The sequence below is a fragment of the Telmatherina bonti genome (genome assembly GCF_933228915.1).
Source record: "Telmatherina bonti genome assembly, chromosome: 24".
Classification (NCBI taxonomy): Eukaryota; Metazoa; Chordata; class Actinopteri; order Atheriniformes; family Telmatherinidae; genus Telmatherina; species Telmatherina bonti.
In genome coordinates this window covers 15,122,424-15,142,620 of record NC_136633.1, presented here as the reverse complement: position 1 = coordinate 15,142,620, position 20,197 = coordinate 15,122,424, and the positions used below count along the sequence as shown (strand labels likewise).

General features: G+C 38.2%; 1 protein-coding gene across 1 annotated transcript in view; it reads left to right on the top strand.

Annotated features, from left to right (window-relative positions):
* LOC306773740 (receptor tyrosine-protein kinase erbB-4-like) overlaps positions 1 to 20,197 on the top strand; it is a gene marked incomplete at its 3' end in the record, with an annotated part of 325,583 nt that overhangs the window by 263,018 nt on the left and 42,368 nt on the right. The window contains exons 16-19 of the mRNA XM_079263638.1: positions 4,992 to 5,036; positions 9,114 to 9,246; positions 18,955 to 19,077; positions 19,830 to 19,928. Coding sequence (XP_079119764.1) covers positions 4,992 to 5,036; positions 9,114 to 9,246; positions 18,955 to 19,077; positions 19,830 to 19,928 — 400 coding nt within the window. The remainder of the gene's footprint in view (positions 1 to 4,991; positions 5,037 to 9,113; positions 9,247 to 18,954; positions 19,078 to 19,829; positions 19,929 to 20,197) is intronic.

The window sequence follows — 20,197 nt, the reverse complement described above, 5'->3', positions numbered from 1 at the left end:
TTCTTCTCCAGTAAGGGGAAAATAAAGATCATAGCCTCATAATTATAATAGTTTTCTTCTGAATCCTGTGGCAAACATATTATGTGGACCATGTTCTGTGCTGTGAACATCATGTAACTTGAATATTACATTGTAATTGTGTGTGTGAGACTATATTATCAGTGGATTCATAACTCAGTTCTCTCCTGGGAAAGCTGAACATGATCTTGCTAAGAAGATACACTTGTTCTGAGAACTTCTCTTCTCGCCGTTAGCTCACATTTAGCTAAAGTGAATTTATTGCAAGGGAAATTTACTCTAGCAAAGTTACGTTGGTTCACCATTCCTATTTTAAGGTCAAGAATTTTCTTTTTTCCTAACATTATGCTTATTTTCAGCATCCTTCAGCTGCATTATTCATTTCCAGTTTATCTAAATTTATTTAGACATGCTAGGTGTAAATTAATAATTGCAGTAGTAAAGGAATAAAAATCACCTTATGAATGTCTGAAAGGGAACAGACAGAAACCTAAGCTTATTGCCTACACAATGTACAGTAATTTAACATAGTAAGTTCCTAATACTATAAATCACATCTCTTACATTTCTGATTTTTCATTCTTAATATGTTGTTGCTCTTTAAAATGTTCTCAGGTGATAATAAAGAATGCTTTTCCTTTAGGAAAAGGTTCCACATTCATACAGGGAGTGGCTTTTATGCTCTTATAAAAGCTTTAGGAAGAAAAGCACAAGCAGCTATTTTACACAGGATTTATATGTTTGTTTCTGCCTAACATGCTGACATCATCTCCTTCAGTGAGCAGAAGGCCTTTAATGAACACACTCTTTTCCTCACTTCCCTCTCTCGTACATTTTTTGTTGTTTGTTTGTTTTTTTTTCTTACTGCAGTAAATTAGATTTTACACAAACAATTCACTTCAACAGTTGGATGAATGCATGTGAATGGGTCGTGCCCCCACGTTTGTCTACCCCCACACAAGCTTCTAGGCTCTCCTGCGAGAGTCCGGTGTGGCTTCACAAGACGTGGTTTTAATTCTCCACACAATCAGTCCAATCAAGTTTAACACAGGAAATTTTACACAACCACCCCAGTTTCCCCTCACATGAAGACAGAGATTTCAACTTCTTAATGGTGCTGTACATCAACCTCCTACTGCAAAGGAACTAGTTCTGTTTGCAGCGGATGTACACAGAGGGTCAATCCCACACCTTTGTAGAATTATCAGGCAAAATTCTCAATGTCTCCAGAAACCAGCCCACACAGTTTCTTCTCTGTTCCTCCTCACTCAAGATGGCTTTCCTCTCAATTTTCTAACTCAAGGTTGGCCTGGCCTTGCTTCTCGAGCTCACAGGACTTACTGACTAATTTACTGGTCTCGGACTTGTAACTCACAAGATTTACTGGTCTGGTCTTGCTACGTCTAGCTCACAGCACTTACGACTTGATCTTGTTACTCACGATTTTTAACTTAAACTTTAACCTAAACTTAACTTAAACTCACAGGATTTTATTTATGACGTCAACCTGATCTCGTCTTAAGTTATTCTCTTATCCCTTGAGTTATTCTTTCGATGAGGAGGTGAGGAGGAGAATCCCTGTCACAATGAGAATAATGAAGACAATTGACCACAAAACAGAAAAATATTGTGATTATTAATTAAGATATTGATTATTAATTTGTGATAAATTTCTAGTAATGTTTGACTCCAGTTTGAGTCTGAAAATTAATGTAAATTTAGAATAACACTTCTCACCATTGCCTTTTCACACTGGTTCAGAAGGAGTCCTGGCGTAGTCGACCACGGGTGGGAGAAAGACGTCCTGTCCTCTGAAATTCTCTAATTGAGGTTCTTAGGATGAATCTGTGGATTCAGGTGGCCAACCCGTCTATTCCCAACCTGGGCGGACTGACGCAGGATCCCGAGACGAGCCCCCAAAAACTGTGGTGGAAAATACTCTGGTCTTGAGAAGTTGTAATACATCTAAGAGTCAACTGTCTTCTTACAATGAACATTTTATTATAAACTAATACAAGCACACGCTGGAGCTTGGAGAGAGAACTCTCTCTGCAGATGCTGAAGTAACACCCGATTATAAACCATGCTTAACTCCTCCTAGTTGCTGGGCAGACCATATGAAACAATCATTATCTCTTATTTAAGACTAAACTGAACTCACTAAGCATCAATCACTCACTATATTACTTTATTACCTTTAACCTTTAGACAACTGGTCAACCAAGCAGTTGACAAAAACAGATGCCCTGCAGGAAACTCTTCCTGTCTCAGACTTTGTCTGCACATTCCAGACAAGGATCATATAACTTAAAGAAAGCTTTGTGCATAGACACAAAACACAGCAGGATCACAGCAAATCAATGCATATATGTCTAATACTTAATTCAAACCAAAACCCATAATAATTTCTCCAACAGCGTTCATCCAAACGAGGCTCTAAATCAACACTAAGACATAGCCCAAGGCTGAGCTGCTAATTGTACAAGCTAAAGATAGACATTACAAAGTAATAGTCAACGTCAAGACTTGAATAACTTACACTGAGGCTGGATAAAATCAGCATCTTCAGGTAGTTTGCTCATTACACAGCCTTATGAATAAGAAAAATAGTCACTTTAATTCCTTTGTTGTGTAGTAATACAGGACCAGTACATCTAATGCACCGCTTTCTTGCTAATTAGCTATTTGGTGCACCATTTAATTGACAATAAAGTAGTTTTGGAGGAGTCACAGTTGTCACCAATTTAATTCCAAAGTTAGCCCACTCTTTTGGCTTTCAATGTAATGTGTGTTTTATGTGCTCAAGTAGCTCGTACACACACACACACACACACTAATGTTCAAAGACTCACTAAAAAGTCTAATCACTTTTTGGTCACCAGCTGTTGCCATTAGTTTAGTGTGTTATCAGTACCGACTTATAAGGATGTGACAGCTACAGATTTTTTTTTTTTTTGTTTGTTCCCCTAATTTATTTATTTATTTATTGTCAGATACTGAAACAGGGAGACACTTCTGGCTTGAAAGTGAGACTTTTTATTTTCAAAAACATAAATTTGGAAATGAAGAAATCTTTTCATGCAAAATGATGATGGTTAATAAACAGCAATGAGGCATATAGGCCAATACTAACAGTTAGCAAGCAGCTAGCTATGTACTAGCATTAGCATATATTTTGAGGATTTCTCCGTCTGATCTGCACAAGCTCCTGTGGCAAATATTTGCAACTATCTATGTGTTTATTTACTGCTGTGTTTTGTTTACAAACTGGATGTTAGTTTTTTCTGCCACTTTCTACCATTTGTAATATCACTCCTAAACATTGCAGTGACGGTGTTACTTGCAATACTCAAATGCTTCTCTAAATAGTCTAACAAAACTTTTGCAGCTGTGCATGCTAGGTAGTTGTAATACATGTAGTAATGTTTTCTCTCGAGTATTGCCCTGATTTCTTACATTTGCTCTTTTTCACATCAAAGTGTTTTGGCAGTTTTTAAATAATGATACATTTTTAATATATTGTTCAGCCTTTATACAATATATCTTTTTATGTTTTAAAACAGAATAATTTCAGTAAGTTTTGTGAAATCAGAAAAGGTAAACAATGTACCTCAAGGCTTAAATTTATAAACATTAAATGGCCCATTTAAACAGCTAAAGATTTTAAGATAATCAGGTAAAAAACTGCACCAAAGGGCAAATTAATCAAGGTGTGGTCACTTTGCCAGTGTCTGGAAGAATTACCATCCCAGGCTTTGCACGTATAAGTTGGAATGTAAAGAAACATTTAAAAGCGCCACCCATTTTCTGACACCACTCTGGTCTTAGAAAGAAGCCCTTGCTTAAAATTTACCACAAGAATGATGAAGTTTTGCAGCTGACTACATGACTTCTGGATTAATCTTATAATAAAACAAAGATATATCTGACAAAATGAAGATGGAAACATGAACTTTAATAGTTAAGCATGGTGGTAGTAGAATAACGCTAAATATCTTGCTGACCTGTGACACTGATGATTAGCATAATGAAGAAGGACTATCTCAGAATGACATAACACCAAACCATCAGGTAGAGAGCTGAAATTTGGACATTTTGATTGGAAATGATCCCAAACCCTCTTTTAGAAATGGTTGTGGTTTGGATAAAGGAGGTTAACTTAAACCCTTTTTTTCTAGGTCTTTTCCAAGGCTGAAGTTGACCTTTATCAAAAATGTATCGCCATCTAAATGACCTCACTGGAATCTGCCGTCTGCCAAGATCTCAAATCACAACTTAAATGACTGGGATGGACTGGCGAGCTGTCCAGCCCAAAGCCAGCTGGGATAGGCTCCAGCTTCCCCGCGACCCTGAATTGGATTAAGCGGTTTAGAAAATGAATGAATGAATGAATAAATAAATGACTTTGCAAAAAGCATCTAAATGCAGCAGCTTTTGTGAAAGTGTCGTGGTATCATCCTGGAAAAGCCTTGTCACACCAGAACGTAGCGCCTATGTCAACCTGACAATCTGCAACCAGACCCCCAACATCACACCCAGGAGCTCTCAACCTCATTCCTTTTTTCAGGGTGCACACTTGGGAAAGGCAAGCACCTGTTTTATGCTGTTACTCCATATTCTGTGGGGGCATATTCATTTTTTAGAAGGTGGCTTTTGTCATGGATGTTTTTTTTTTTTTTCCAGCTCCCTAAAGGTTTTAACATTGTGTTCCGTTTACTGACAGCTATAGGCTGAAAGAGTGCTCTCTGAGCTCACAATTCTTTCAAATATCACATGAAACATGAACATTGCCCTCCAGCCAGTGTGCGACTCCTCCTGTCACGGTGACAAGTGGTCAGCCGAGCTCCTTTTTTTTTTTGCTCAGGTCCCTGCCCCGGAGACAGCTGATTGACGTGGAAGAAAGACAACATGAGGTTTTCTCATAACCCGTCCCTGATTTAATGGATGATCTCTGTGGTTTCTCTGCCCTGCAGGTGCATCGGGCCAAGACTCCAAGATTGTGTCGGGATGATGGACAGGTAAAGGATCTCAAGATACATTGGTAATGTAGGACTGGGAGACCACCATTGGATCCTGCCACAACTCATTAAAGTTCCAGTTAGATCCCATTTCTCAAGATGCTCATTAACAAGAGGGCCTAATCTGCTGCTGTTGACTGTACTTGGACAAAATCCATGGTCAGGATTTGATGTGAATCAATTTCCTAACATTTTGCAACATTTGAAAGTCATGGCTGAACTTTTATTATTGGTATTAATGTATGTTTTCAGTTCATCTCATTGGCTTTCATCAGACACTTTAGCATTGGCTAGTAGGTGCAGAACAGTGTTAAATACTGACACTGCATTGTGCAATGGAAACTATGATAAAACGAGCTCCAAATAATAATAAAAAATAAAAAAAAACTACAAAAATATTGATGTAATTTGCTTTGATTTTAAGTAAATGCTGGTTGTGTAACCAAGATGTAGAGAAGATGTTTCCCGAAAGGGATTGATAAAGAATAAGAAACAGCTAAAAAGAAAAAAAAACAAAAAAACATAACAGTTTACCATCTCAAAGCAATGACTTATTTTTCTGCAAAACCTCAAAACAATGAGTTTAAATAATATGCTATAAAGCTGGTTATCTTAAAGAAAGACTATGATGACATGTTTACTGGAAACAAATGTTTGGGATTAAGAGGTCTATAACATGCGCTGCCCTAGCATGAGCCACGTTTTACACTGTATAAAATGCTGTTATTCTGACTGAAATGCTTTGATTGAAGGAATTTAAACCAATGTTTAAAAAAAGGAGTTAATATTGGTGCCAGTTAATCAGCCAGTTAAGACAAATCGGCCTGTAAGGGGGAAACATTTTAACCATTCATTACAGAAATAACTATTTATGGATGGATAGATAAGAATGGATATACGTATTTCTTTTCAACTGTTGCTCAGGGTTCAAATCCAAATGGATCCAATAATAATTTGGTGTTTTTTTTTTTTTGTTTTTTTTTTGTTTTTTATTATTCCTAAAATTACTCAAGTTTGCCAAGTTAATTAGAATTAACTCATTTTTTCTTTTCTTTTCTGTTGATTTAATGAATAAATAAAACTTTATTCCATTTTTTCTTTTCGAATCTAATTAAGTATATTAACATTAATATTTGGTCTCATCAGGTTAACAACAGGTGTAAGCCACCTTGATAAGTCTGATTACAAATTCTGTCTCATGTTGTTCTGCCTGACTTTATCAGAGTTGGCCTTTGTTCACATGACATGCTGTGATTATGAAATGATTAATTTCATCCAGTAAAACAGCTGGTTAATGGTTGTGCTTACTGGTTAAAAAAAATCTGATGTTAAATTTAGGTCTTTTATGTCTTCATAAAGTGAATGTAGGCCTACTTATTGTTGGTTGTGGGCTGATAGCCTCCTACTTTTGGGTCAAAATATTTTAGAGGCAACTTCTGTGTTGGTGTTGATGGACAATATTCAGAATCTAAACACTTGATCTCGTTTTTTGTGATTATTTAGTATACACATCAGTCCATGTGTTAATACTAATGCAAGAAAAGTAAAATCTTTCAATCTTTTGAACTTGTTTGACATAACACAGGGGAGGGGGGCCCAGAGTAATCACAGTGGGGGCACTGCATGGCTAAATAAAACGTTTTACACTGGATAAATTTGTAGAAGTACTCATAGGAAATGATGATAAATCAACAAGAGACTTCAAGTCATTAAGAAAAGAGAACAAACTATGATGGAGCATGTCTGTCCCTGCTTGACCAGTAATAATAATAATTAATGGTGGGTTATAATGAGACCACAGTCTTTTGTAATATGATCATTTAATATCATGAAGTATGAAGCCAAACAAGTCACAACACAACTTGGGGACTTTCCATTCTCAACAAAAAGAAAAGCCTGCAGGTTACTTTAGAGATAAACTATCCGACTATCATATTTAGCAAAGTTGTTTTACTAAATCAGCATCGTCTCGTAGAAAACTCCACTCACCTAAAGTAGTTTGAAAAGATTCCTGTTTTAAAATGTAATACTTATAAATACTTATAAAATACTTTAATACTTTTATAAGTACTTTAATACTTATAAAATACTTGAATATTTTGTCCAAAACTGTTTCACACAGAAGCAGAAGAATGGATAATAATACTGACAAGATCTTTATACAAGACATCCACTAAAACTAGAGACGCGTTTCTTTGTATGTTTCTTTAGTTTATGTTTATGCTCTTTGGTTTTCTGCAGAAAAAGTTTGGAAACCACTAGTGTACCGGTGTACATAATCATGCAATGGCCGGTCTGAGCCCCAATGCTAGGGCTGTGTTTGTGTCCCTAGTCCACCTCTAGAGAAAATTCAATAACGAAAAAGTCTTTTAAATTGAATTAAACCATTTAATCCACTTAACAGAGGCGTCAAGTTCCTCTTAAACAACGGGAACATAATTGCAACACTTTTTTCTTTTGTCCTGAAGGACGCTATTGAGACTGCAGCAGCATTATCTCCCCCCCCCCGTCTCAGTTTCTGCTGTAAATGTCTTTGTTCTAATTAAAAAAAGTCTTCCCTTTTTTTAACCAGAGCTTCATGAAAAAAGCTTCTTTTCCCCTCTTTCTTATTTGCTTTCCTGCTTGCCACTTGGACTTCCTTTATTCGCTTCTCCTTGTCTCTTTTTTTCCCCCCTCCTTGACCTCATCATTCCCCCACTGCTACATTGCTATTCACTGCATGGCTGTATGTCTCATTACGTCCGAACCTACAAGCTCTTTGTAAATTTCAGGCTCCCCTTTTCGTAAGTCGGCCGCGATCGATATGGCAAATGTTGCCGCACCTTGCTCCAGCATCGCACAGTAGTACACGAGTCTTCCATTAGTTGCTAATGGTTTCTACCAGTGATAGACTTTTGAACTTTAAGTATCAGCTTGGAGCGGGGTTCTATTTTATGTGGTTCTGTTTTAGAAAGGAGGGGAAGAGAAGATTATAGCATGGAGAAAGAGGTGCAAAGAGGCAAAAGTAGAGCTCGGATAGCAGAAAACTGGGGTGATAAGGACAAAGAATGATGTTTAAAAACAGAAATAAAAGCTAGCATAACAGTATTTACAAGACCAAGTATGTAAATGGCAAACGCATTAGTGCTGTCAGTACTGATGAGAAAGAGCTTTTAACTTCCAACCTTTACATGTCCTTTAAGCAGATTTTACCCCAGAAGGAGGAGAAGCCATTTGTGAGGAATAGGTGCTTTTGATTGCTCATTTTAGTATCTGTTTTTTGTTTTTTGTTTTTTTTTAACAGTGGTAAAGCAAAGGGAGAGTTTAAGTTAGAGCCTGTCTGATTGAGGTAAAATGAAGTATAGGTCATGACGAACAAGCCGTTTCCTGTTCACAAGGTCAAACATGTCGGTTTTTCTTCTGACTGGAAAAGAGAACGGGAGCAGTGCTTTTATGAAAAGCCTTTGTGTTGGAAATGATCAGCGTGTGTGAAAACTTGGTCGGATAAATAGATAAGTAGCTACTAAAACAGCTACATGAACTGTGTGTCTGAGCTTTTTTGTAAACTGGAGCTATAAACGAGAAGCAGATGATGGAAAGTAGTGGAAGACAGAGAGATACCTTTATTTATTTATGCTATTATTTCTTATTTGTTGGTGGAAGAATGGAATTAATTAACAAGAGGATGTGCTTTTTTATATACAAGATGAAAAAGAAGCCTGGTGTCATCACACTGGTTTGTACATTGGTTTTTTCTTTACTATATTTGGAGAAAAGGTGAAATTGGAAAGGAAAACCTGAATGTTGATTGGTTGGTATTCTGTATCTTAATACTTATAAAATACTTGAATATTTTTTCCAAAATTTTTTTTAATTAGTAAATGATCGACTGTTTATATTGTGATTTTGAAGTTTCCTGAACATTTGATTTAATGGATATATATCACTATGTATGTCATCCTTGGCAAAACATCAACCTGCAGTAAACTGGTAATCTTTGCAAGCTCCATCCATCAGTCAGTTGTTAATAGATGCTTTCATATACTGTATATGTTCTTATGAATAAATAAATAATAAAACTCTCCTCCATCCTTCCAGGACGCCTCTAATTGCCGCTGGCATCATCGGCGGTCTGTTTATCATCGTCATTCTTGCGCTCACCGTGGCCGTTTACGTTCGACGCAAAAGCATCAAGAAGAAGAGGGCCTTGCGCCGCTTCTTGGAGACGGAGGTAAGACGGTTTAGATCACACCAGTTCACACAGAATACATATTAACCTTTTTTTTTTTCATTCCATGTGTTATTCTAATAAGGAAAAACACACCTTCCGTGTTTGCCTCCCCCTGCAAACATATTTTCAAATCGCCCTGCTCGTGGCTAATTTATCATTAATCATGCAATGAATGAGCAGCTGACTTGCTAACCATCATGATTTGATCAATTAGAGCAGAATGAGCCTTTCAAGAGGGGATTTTAAGAGGTAGTTCTAAATAAAGCGGGGTTTTTCACACTGAAAGTGATCAGGCATGCTGAAAATGAAAGGATTATTTGAACATTTAAAGGTGTGGTGTTCTACTAAGCTTCCTAAAACGGTGTAATATACTTGCAAATGACCATATTAATATTTTATAATCTGTCTTATGTTCCTTCTGAGGCACCTAAATGTACTCGGGCTGTGATGATATGCTTTTGCCCCGATTTGATTCCAATTTTTTTCAGTGCCGATCCGATTTGAATTGCGATTCTCACAATTCTTTGATATTTCTGATTTTTGTAGATTAAAAACAAAAATAAATTGTCTAAAACTTTTATTTTGTTCGTCATTTTTCTTGATTTCAATGATGAAAAAACAGTACAGTAGCCAGATCATCGCTCTGATGATATAATGCCCAAGAAGACAAGTAAAAAGATCAATAAAAACATTCAAAATAACAAAAATTTTATAATGGTTTATTTTTATTTATTTGAAGAAAAAAAAAAAAATTCACAAATAAATCCGATTTTATAATTGGAAAGCAAAAATATCCAGATTTTCGATTTTTCGATTTGATTTTCCCACCCCTAAAATATACCAGATGCTAGTTGATTCTTTAAAAAAAAAACAAAAAAAAAACAACTGTCTGCTCTTTGGTTTTTATTTTCAACCTGAAAGCATTTACCAGACAAACTACAGATTTGTTCTTTCTTTTTAAGCTGAACTGAGCTCAAGTCGGAAGCAAACCTTGAAACATTGAACCTTGGCAAGGTACTTAGCCGAGCCATGCTGTGTGCAGGAGATTTTCAAATTATGCACGGCCGCCATTGCCCATCGATCTGGCCTTGAAGATGCTTCATTTCTTGGATGCATTAGACAGCAGAGCGGACTTTATAATCAGAGGAGAAAAGGCAAAGATTAAGGTGCAGTCTAGTGTGAGTTATACACACATATATGTGCGTTCAAGCTCTGGCCGATCACTTTTGTGTTGCTATGAGACACTCCCTGCCATCATTTCGTGTGCGTAGCTCAGCAGTTGTATCATCAATGCAGGCCCGCTGAGTGGCCTTGCCTTGAGGAGTGGGGTAGGATGCCTGTCATTCTGCATTAGTCTAATTTACAGGTAAAGGCTGCAGTGTTATAGACAGCTGTCAGACCGGAGACAAGAGGAGGGCGACCATGGGCACTTTCTGCCTCATCCCAGCCGTACGCATCCATCTTAATCAGCCAGGTTGTGTTCCAACTGCAGCTTGACCTGCGGGGGGAAAGCAGATTTGCTAATGTACTGTCACAGAAGGAGGGGCAGGGAAGGATCCTCTTTTGCTCTTTTTGTATCTTTCTTAATGCATTTCCATGATTTTTACTTAGTTTGACTCCTTCGGGCAGCCTTGTCAGTGCCTGCACTTTCTGAAGATGCCTAATTGGGCATGATTAAAACTTAAACACCCGTGATCTGTTGGGTACAGGTCATGCTGTACATTTGATCCCCACAACAGCCCATATGCAGATGTATTAGTTATATCCTGAGCTCAACATTGAACCAAATTGGCCTTTCTTTGTAGGTCATTGCATATAAGAGCTGAAGGGAAAAGAAGAAAGCTCTTGGTCACCTGCTTGGATATATTGCCTGTTAGAATCTAGCCTGTAGGAAGGTGAACGTGTCATTTGCTATGTTAACTGATCACGACTACACAATTCTATATGTTTAAATGCCATTTTTGGGCTATAATTGTACCGATTCATTCAGCAGGAACACTCTTTTTCTTACACTTTCCCAGAAAACTAAAAAAAAAAAAAAAAAAAAAGTGTGCTTCTTGCACACCGCCAGTCTTCCCAGAGCCTCTTTCAGGCTGATGAAACTATGCAATAGGCTTTGGATGGCTGGTGAATGTGAATCCTCTATTCAAACATATAATAGAGCTGACTCTGGGTCTGTGAATGGAGATCAAGCATGTCTGGGTGAGGGATTTGGGGACAGCCAAAGCGCAGGGACTCCCCCTTGCTCTCCTTATCTGCCATAGCGGTTAAAACACAGAGCTCACCTCTGGCGTCAGACGGGAAAAGATGCCTCCAGTTGGCGCTGTCAAAACGCGATCTGAGCTCTCAGCTATTATTTCCATATCAAGGACAGGTGTGAAGGCTGTTGCACTGTGTTGACTTGCAAAACACACACAGCTAGCTCATTTTTTTTTTTTTTTTTTTTTTTTTTTTATTGTTTTCTTTGTTTTACCGTTCTCTGTCTGCCTTTTCTTGTGTCATCACCTTCTTTTTTATGCTCTATTTTGATCTCTCAATCTTTATTCATCTGCCTCCATTGTTTTTTTGTTTTTTTTTAGTATTTGTTGTTGTCTTTTTATCTCCACCTTTTTTCATTTTTTTCCAATGTCTCACCTTGATAACAAAACAAAAAACAAAACAAAACACATACCTCAATGGTAAACAAGCTGTAAAACCTTTAAGAAAACCACTGAAAGACAAATGGGTATTACATAAGAAAGAGCAGTTCAAACAGCAGACATGCTTGGCTGTTGGAAGCCTTGAACTTTGACCGCAGTCCAGCGAAGCAGGACCAATCGTCTTTCTCTTTTGCAGCTTTGTACAAAGATGGCGACGTACATGTTTCAGCACCACGGGGTGTGGACAGCTGCCATGCTGCTTACACGTTCTCCTCTGCTCCTTTACAAGAAAAGGATTTCAGCTTACATGAGAGCAGGACAACTCCCACCGTTAGCCCCCCAGAGCTGGCTGATGAATGCAGGCGCATGGCATCGTCACTAAAGCACACATGGCAGCTTTATATTGCCAATGAAACAAGCCTGATGTCAGATTTAAGTCAAGATAGCATCTTTTTAGCATTATATTAGTAAGATTTTTTCCTGATTTAGCAAACGATTCAAAACTAATATTCTTGAACACCTGATTAGACCATAGACTGTATATAAAGAGATGGACGGAGCCTCCGTGACGTCACCCATAGGTTTCTGAAGAGCTGAATTGAAGCTTGGTGGGCGGTTCCTACCATCGCCATCTTGGCAGCGTCATGCGCGTCGTCTCGCCCGGAAAATATATATATGGGCAAAGAGGTGGAGCTGAGAGGGGAGCCGTGAGTGTCATGGTGGATGATTGACATCGAACAAACTCCGAGTTACCTGTAGCTAAGAGCTAACCGAGCTAACCCCGAGATAACGGGAGCTAACCAGCTAACGGAGGTAAGCGGGTTAAAGCTAAGTCACGTTGTTAACCGGCTAAAATCCGCGGTTGTTCTACGTTCTTCTTACTTGAAGCCAGAGATTGGTACCTATCAATCAAAAAGACACGCCCCTAAATATGCCGAAGATTAAATTACTTTTAAATGGGCGAGTTAGAAAAAAAATCACTCCCCCCACACTTGTCATGAAGGTAAAGCTGACCTATTAAACCGAAAATGGATTTTTGAACCAGGCTGTAAACATGTTTATTTTTGCTGTTAAGTTGGTCTTTTTTAACATGGGAGTCTATGGGGATTTGCTCTGTTTTGGAGCCAGCCCCTAGTGGATGAAGGGCGAACTGCAGTTTTATGCACTTCCGCATAGGCTTCACTTTTTACCTCCGGAGGTTGCCGCTTGGGTTAGACCCATTCATAAAAGTATCCTTTTTCCATTAATACACACTTCCATTACTCTGTATAAACTGGATATATAAAGCTTCTGATACCGTGGAAAGAGTAATAAGTCCAAGTCATCCTCATGGAGGAGAGTGGTCGCAGTAGAAGAGCCGACTGGCATGAGTTGACAGAAAGGCTCGGGAAACTCTCCTGTGTCACTTTGATGAGCCGAGAAGCATCTCTGGATGCACACGCTGGAGGCAGATGGACTACATTAGCAGAGGTAAATCACCGATTCCGATCTCGCCGGCCAAGAACAGAAATCCGTAGCCGTGGTGGGCGCGGATCAACACCAGACAGTTTTGGAAACATAACGTTTGGCAGACGCCTTGGTTTTTCCACCGTTTCCTGGATCAGGTGTGTTCAGTCCATTTGGAGGAAGAAAAGAGGGATCATGCAGACACAGTGGGTTAGGGTTTGCAAACGCTACAGTAGTTTATTTTTGTTTTATGCCTTCTTACCCTTTTGCACACCACCTAGAAAACATGGCCAGTGTTTCCTTTCAGTGTCTTTAAGCTATTCCAGCCATCCGAGTTGATATTAATGGAATTTTTATCATCTGTTTAGCGACCTTGAAGAAAATAAAATGAGTTTTATGATACATTTATTAAGTCTAATAATCCTGTTTAACTCATCAGTTCTTCTGATACTTTTTATAGTTCCTGCACGTGGAATACCTATAAATAGTACTTTAATTGCTTATAAACCCACTTTTAATCCTCTTGCAATTATTGCTTCAAGGCAAAAGGCTGTGGCATGACAATGCTGTTTCACCTCAGTGTGTTTCAATTACCAAGCGAAACAAATGCAGCATTTTGAATGGGTAATGTGAGCATTAAAGCACACACCCGGGGGTTTGCAAAGCAAGTTTATGTTTGAAGACACTGTTTACTTATTCAATACACAGTAATTCTGGGAATGTATTCTAGCTGGAGGCTCAAACATACTGCTTATTTGTCCAATGAAGCATCCGCATCCTGTCCACTGCGCCACCAGTGAAGCTCATTTGGCAAAGGCACGGTGCATTATTAGCTAGTAAATAAAGTGGCGTGGCAAGTGTGTGCACGTGTGTGCGCAAGCAAGAGCGAGCTCAAGAGAGTTTTACTGGCCACGAGTCTGTATTGTATTTAATAGACCTCTCCTCTGCCTCTCCTCGCAGTCTGGCCCAGCCTCGTCCTAATGAAACAATAACAGCTTCAGCCTGTCGCCATCTGCTCTTATTACTGCTCCATCACCACCTCCCTGTGCTTCTATTCTCTTTCAGAATCCCGACAGAAACACTTGTTTTCCTTCTGTTCGTGCAGTATATGCACATGCCTGCAAGTGCAAATAATGTTCTTTGTCTATTAACCAATGGAAGTGACGAAACTTGCCTTTACTGTTGTGGTAAACACGGTTAGAAGACATTTAACACTGTGATTTTAGACCTATGAACTGCTAAATCCAGCTAATTAATATACATGAGATTCTTGGCATCATTGGATGACTTAACTCTTTCTACATTCAACTGTGCAATTGTGCTGCAAGCTTCCACATGTTTATTGGTGCAATAATTGTTTTAATCCCTGTGGACCTTTGCAGAATTAAAAGAAAGTGGGTAAAGTATTAGAATAAAACGCGAACCAGTCATAAAACAACTTCACTTGTTGTCCAACTATTGTACTTATTGGAATTGCAGATAAACTGTAAACACATACAAGTGTATTAATGTTTTCATACTGCAGGTTGAAGTTCAACTTCAGCTGTTTTATTATTCTTTTGTGCATTAAAATGACTTTGAGCATTATAATTTGGGCAACAACAGTGTAAGTCATTTGCATGGTTACCACAACAACATACGGTATTTTTTTTATGTGTAGTTGATGATAAAAAAGAATCTTATTTTTGTAATATGGATTGCATGTCCGAAAACTAAACAATGGTGAAAATTTCAATGAGTTTGACCCTAACCAGGGGATCTGTCTGTACTTTGATTTTATATCCCACTATTATAAAACTTGAGGTCCCACAATTGGTGTATTTTGACAATGATTGGTGCTAACTATCTCAAAATGGCCATTTTTGGAACCTTTTCAGAACTCTTTGTGCAAAAACCTTTCTAATTCCCTTGTGTTTCACTTGGTCTTTGCAGAGATAATGTCCACATTTTGTCCGCTTGAGGTATAACGCTCGAGCTGCACCATTCTAAAGGTTATTCATGCATGCATTCTGAAAAGTCCATCCTGAAATTTTTTTCACCAATGCTACGTGCCATGCTCATTCTTTCCCATTAACACATATGCTTATATTTACACATCTTTAAAAAAATCTCAAATGATCCTTTAATATTTTACTACAAAAGTATGGCGAGGTTCATACTAAATGCATAATGAATATGCAATTTTTAAGCAGACGCCTAAAACAATAGTGACAGGGCTAAAACTGGGGAACTCCAGATAACATTTTAGTCATTTTGGATATTTAAACAACTAAACGAAAGCATTCTGAGACATTTGTTTGGACGAAAGTCCAAGAAGTTCATATGAATATATTAAAACGTCCAAAAGGCTCAGTGGCGCTTTGGGCCTCTGCCAATTGTAAAAGCAGCCAGATGTTTATGATAGATTGCTTTTCTGAGATTATTTCTGATGTCTTTCCATCTTGGCAAGGTGTCGACACACACATGAATGCTACAGACCAGATAACTGCCAAAACGTGTTACCAAATATGCGTGCACTGTCAAGCTATCAGCTAATCAACCACATTTTATCAGCAGCTTCTTGTCGCTACGTAGCGCCTCGACTCCTATAGAGGCAGTAAAGTTGGGCATAGTTTATTGCACACTGCTTCTGGATTTTTTTTTTTCTTTTAGCTATATTTCTGCTAAATAAATGTGCTATGTGCTGCTACACATGTGCATTAACCTCATTTTGAATCCTATTGAAGACATTTTATTTTATATATACATTTTATTTTATATATACAAAAGCTTAGAACATTTTTATTGTGTTTTGTTCATAGGTTTCCAGGGTGACGAGTTCTGTACAAGAAACAAACAAACAAGCACAAAAAAAAAAACAGAATAAGCATATTCTATGTTAAACTAAATCATCTGAGTATGAGACAGAGCATGACCAGCAAATATGACACAATCGCTCCTTTAAATACTTCACCTTCTCTTCTTTTATGTCTCTCACTTCCCTTTTCTCTCTCTAATGGAATTTATTGGTGATTTTCTTGCCCTGTTCCGTCTGTTAACTCACTTCCCGCAGTCACATCTCAGCAGGCTTACACTGCGGCTTCAGGCCCAGCCATAACAATAGCCATTAAACGACATGTCATTGCCAAGCCGCAGGCAATGTCATCCATTCTGCCGACCCGCCTGGCACCGCCATTGCCAGTCCTATTGTGCTGATGGTTTTATATCACATTGAGTAAGTGCTCATATGGCCGACTGACTGATATATGGTCTCATTATATTGTTTGATGTCTGCGGTCGAGCTGGGTGATTATACTGCTGATAAACCACAGCGAACCAGGGATCCGATGGGCTGATTGCTCATTAAGACATGTATCGATCAGGTGCATTGATTTTTTTGAATGGAAGTAAACCCATGTGTTTGGTGTCTGGCATGTGCCATATGACTGTTAGCGTTGCATGTGTGGCTGATTAGCCGATGTCATCAGTGGTTATGAATGCGTTGACTGCACAAGCACATTATGCATGTGTTACAGTTGCTGCCTGGGTGAACTGTGTGTGTGTATGTGTGTGTGGCTCAGATAATTTCACAGCTGGGTTCCAGGTGCCAACTTTTGCTTTTTTTAATTTAGTTGCCCAGGCTTTGTTGAGCAGCTAGTGGTTAGGTGGATGACCAGGCCAGCTGCTGGGATGCTGTTCAGTGTCAGCTGTTACTGGCAGGGAAGCAGAGCAGAGGAGGCTTGTCAAAACCCTGAATTGGAATTGTTTTGTATGTGCACAGCTGGTGAGCTGCTACTCCTTGTCGACTGTGATAGCAGCTGACACCAGATTGTGATTTGCTTAGTGGTGGGCCCACTGCAGTCCATGCTGGTAGCTGCCAGTCAGAACACAACTCCACCTTCACACCCTTTATTTATTTGTTTATAAATGCATTTTCCTTGTTGAACCACCATCAGAACACAAAACTCCCTCTTTCTGGTTGCTTTATTATTCGTACAAGTTAACCCATGTATTCACCTGATGCTTCTCTCCTCTTGACTTGTTTCTATTTAATGTTTCAAAAGAAGCAGTCCTATATCAACATACTCCAATGTAAGTATTTGGCACGTAAATGGGTCAGTTGTTTCAGGTAATCACATCTTCATGTGTGGAAAACAAGCCCTTTAGGGTTATTTTAAAGGTAAACATAAGGAAGAGGTCATCACTGTAATAGGTACAACTGTATAATAATAACTGATTGGGAATCTATTTTGGTATTTGAGCATTTCCCTTTTACCCTTTCCATTTTACCTTTTGGAGTTTGTAAATTCGCATGATGCTTGGAAACACATCGTGCAGTAATACGCCCATTTTGTATTAAGGATTACCAGGGTTAGCGCTTAGAGTTTTTTAAACACTTTAATCATTTTCGATTTGGGAAAGGGGGTTTAATGGGATTGGTTTACATACTTTTATGTCTAAAAACCTAAAGGTGTGCCATCCTGTACAGAAATAAAAAAATTCCCCATTTAATATCCCATCTCTTTGGATGTATTCTTGCAATAATCTCACATAGGATGATTCCATATGCAAACACATCCACCTTTTCATTATAAACTTCCCCTCGGAGCACTTCCGGGGCCATCCACTAGGGGGAGCCGACTACGGCCAACGGCTCCTGGACTTCCTCCTCACTGTAATCTGGGATCTTCTCTGCCATACCTCAGTATCTTCTGGTCAAATTATTGGGGTTGTTTTTGTTGTTTTTAGAAATAAGAATACCACTTTGCAAACATACAATTTCTTTTCACCTCTGAGGGTTTTTGGGAATAAAAGGGACTGGGTGTATCCCTCTCTCCAAGGTCACAGGATGAAAGTATCCAATCAGATGTCATGTTGAAAAATGATGATAGGTGACAATGTTTTGTTTTAATATTTTATTTTAATCAAAGTGCTTGGGCATTATTAGGAGTGTTTGATATTGGCTTTTTTACATATACCGATTTTGTCCAACTGTTTAATATCGATGCCGATATTAACCAATTCCAAAATCTTTGGACCGAGTTGTGCTAAACAGACAAGAATATCTGGAAAACTAAACATAACATGTTATATTTGGCCATTTTGAGTTAGATGAGACTCAACCTGATGAGTTTGATAAATAATATGTGTGTGTTGTATATTTATGTTTATGCAAAAAGAATCTACATCGTAATGGTATTAATGTTGATTCTAATGAAAAAGTAACAAACCAATGGTACAAACATATTTAGGTATATTAAGATCTTTTATGTGCACAAAAAAAACAAAAAAAAAAAAAAAAAAAAAAAAAAACCTGGAGCTAACCAATGAAAAGATTGATAAACATTTCTTTCCATGGAAACATCATATACAGTGGGTCTCTACATGACATTTTATGCAAGACACTAGCTGAGTTGAACAATTTACCCACCAGTGCATCATGACTTCAGAGGAATACCTTCATTTTAATTAGTAACACCTTTCTTGATATTTACGTTTGCACATATTTGTATGTGAGCTATTATTCTATACATTTAAGAAGGCAATTGACATTAAATGAGATTAGTAATCTAATAGAGTTGTTGGTGAAAAGTTTGGAAATTTGGCCAATTCTCTAAATATTCATATGTTTGTGTTTTCTCAGCTGGTGGAGCCCCTAACCCCAAGTGGAACAGCCCCCAACCAAGCACAGCTACGCATCCTGAAGGAAACAGAGCTTAAGAGAGTCAAGATTCTTGGTTCTGGAGCTTTTGGAACAGTCTACAAAGTTAGTGTGCTTAAGTATTTATAAGAGTGTCTACATGAGTGGATGTACTTTACACACCCGTCCTTGAATGTATCCAATATCTGTAAGTAGGTAAAATTGCAAAGATGCAGACCTCGCACGTGTCCTATAACTCAGTTCTACATCTTACAGAAAGAGCAAAGACATTTGCTTTTGTGTAAGTACTTCCTGGTAGGCACTGGACTCAGTCCGCTCAAGAATATAGAACAAAAAACTACTATTTGTTAGCTCATTTCATTGTCCATCCATCCATTTTCCCACTCAGGGTCATGGAAAGTTGGAGACTATTCCAGCAATCCTTAATTCAATGTACTGAACAATAACATTTATAACATCCCAAAAACCCTTGTTAAACCTGTCAAAGTCCAGTATTGATGCTTCTGTTTGATTTTGTGGCATAAAATATGTCATTAAACTACATTGAATTTATAGGCACAATATATGAGCCATAGGTCTTTGCTTATAACAAACTGTCAAATTTAAACATCATGCAGCAAATAAATTAGTAAGAATATTATATTAAAAGGTTTTGTTAGTTGCAAAATTACTGGGTTAGATTGATCAGACCTGCATAGCAATGCTAGCAGAACAGTAGATGCCATTAAACACAACAACCACTAATCAGAAGCATTGAGGTTGCAGTTATGTGTTTGTGTGTGTATGTGTGTGTGTGTTTGGGCATGTTTATTAGGACTTAGAGTGGTGCATTTATGGAGATTGCTTGTATATTTCAGGGCATCTGGGTCCCAGAAGGTGAGACAGTGAAAATCCCTGTCGCTATTAAAATCCTCAATGAGGCTACCGGTCCTAAAGCCAATGTGGAGTTCATGGATGTGAGTATTTATAACACAACAATTTGTGTCTATTTGTATTCATGCCTGTGTGTCTGGGCTGTAAAGTCTTACTGCTGTCAAAGAGATGGCTGAGGTTGTCACTTTGTGGGATTGTGCATTTGGCGGTAAATTCTTATGAAAGCAGCATCTCAGTCAGTGCCTGTAATAAAGTGAACTGCGCTGTGCTGCACAGTCAGGCATGTATTGAACAAGACTCTATTAAAAAACAGCACTACTTTATGAGATATGGCTTTTTTGGAATTCTGAAG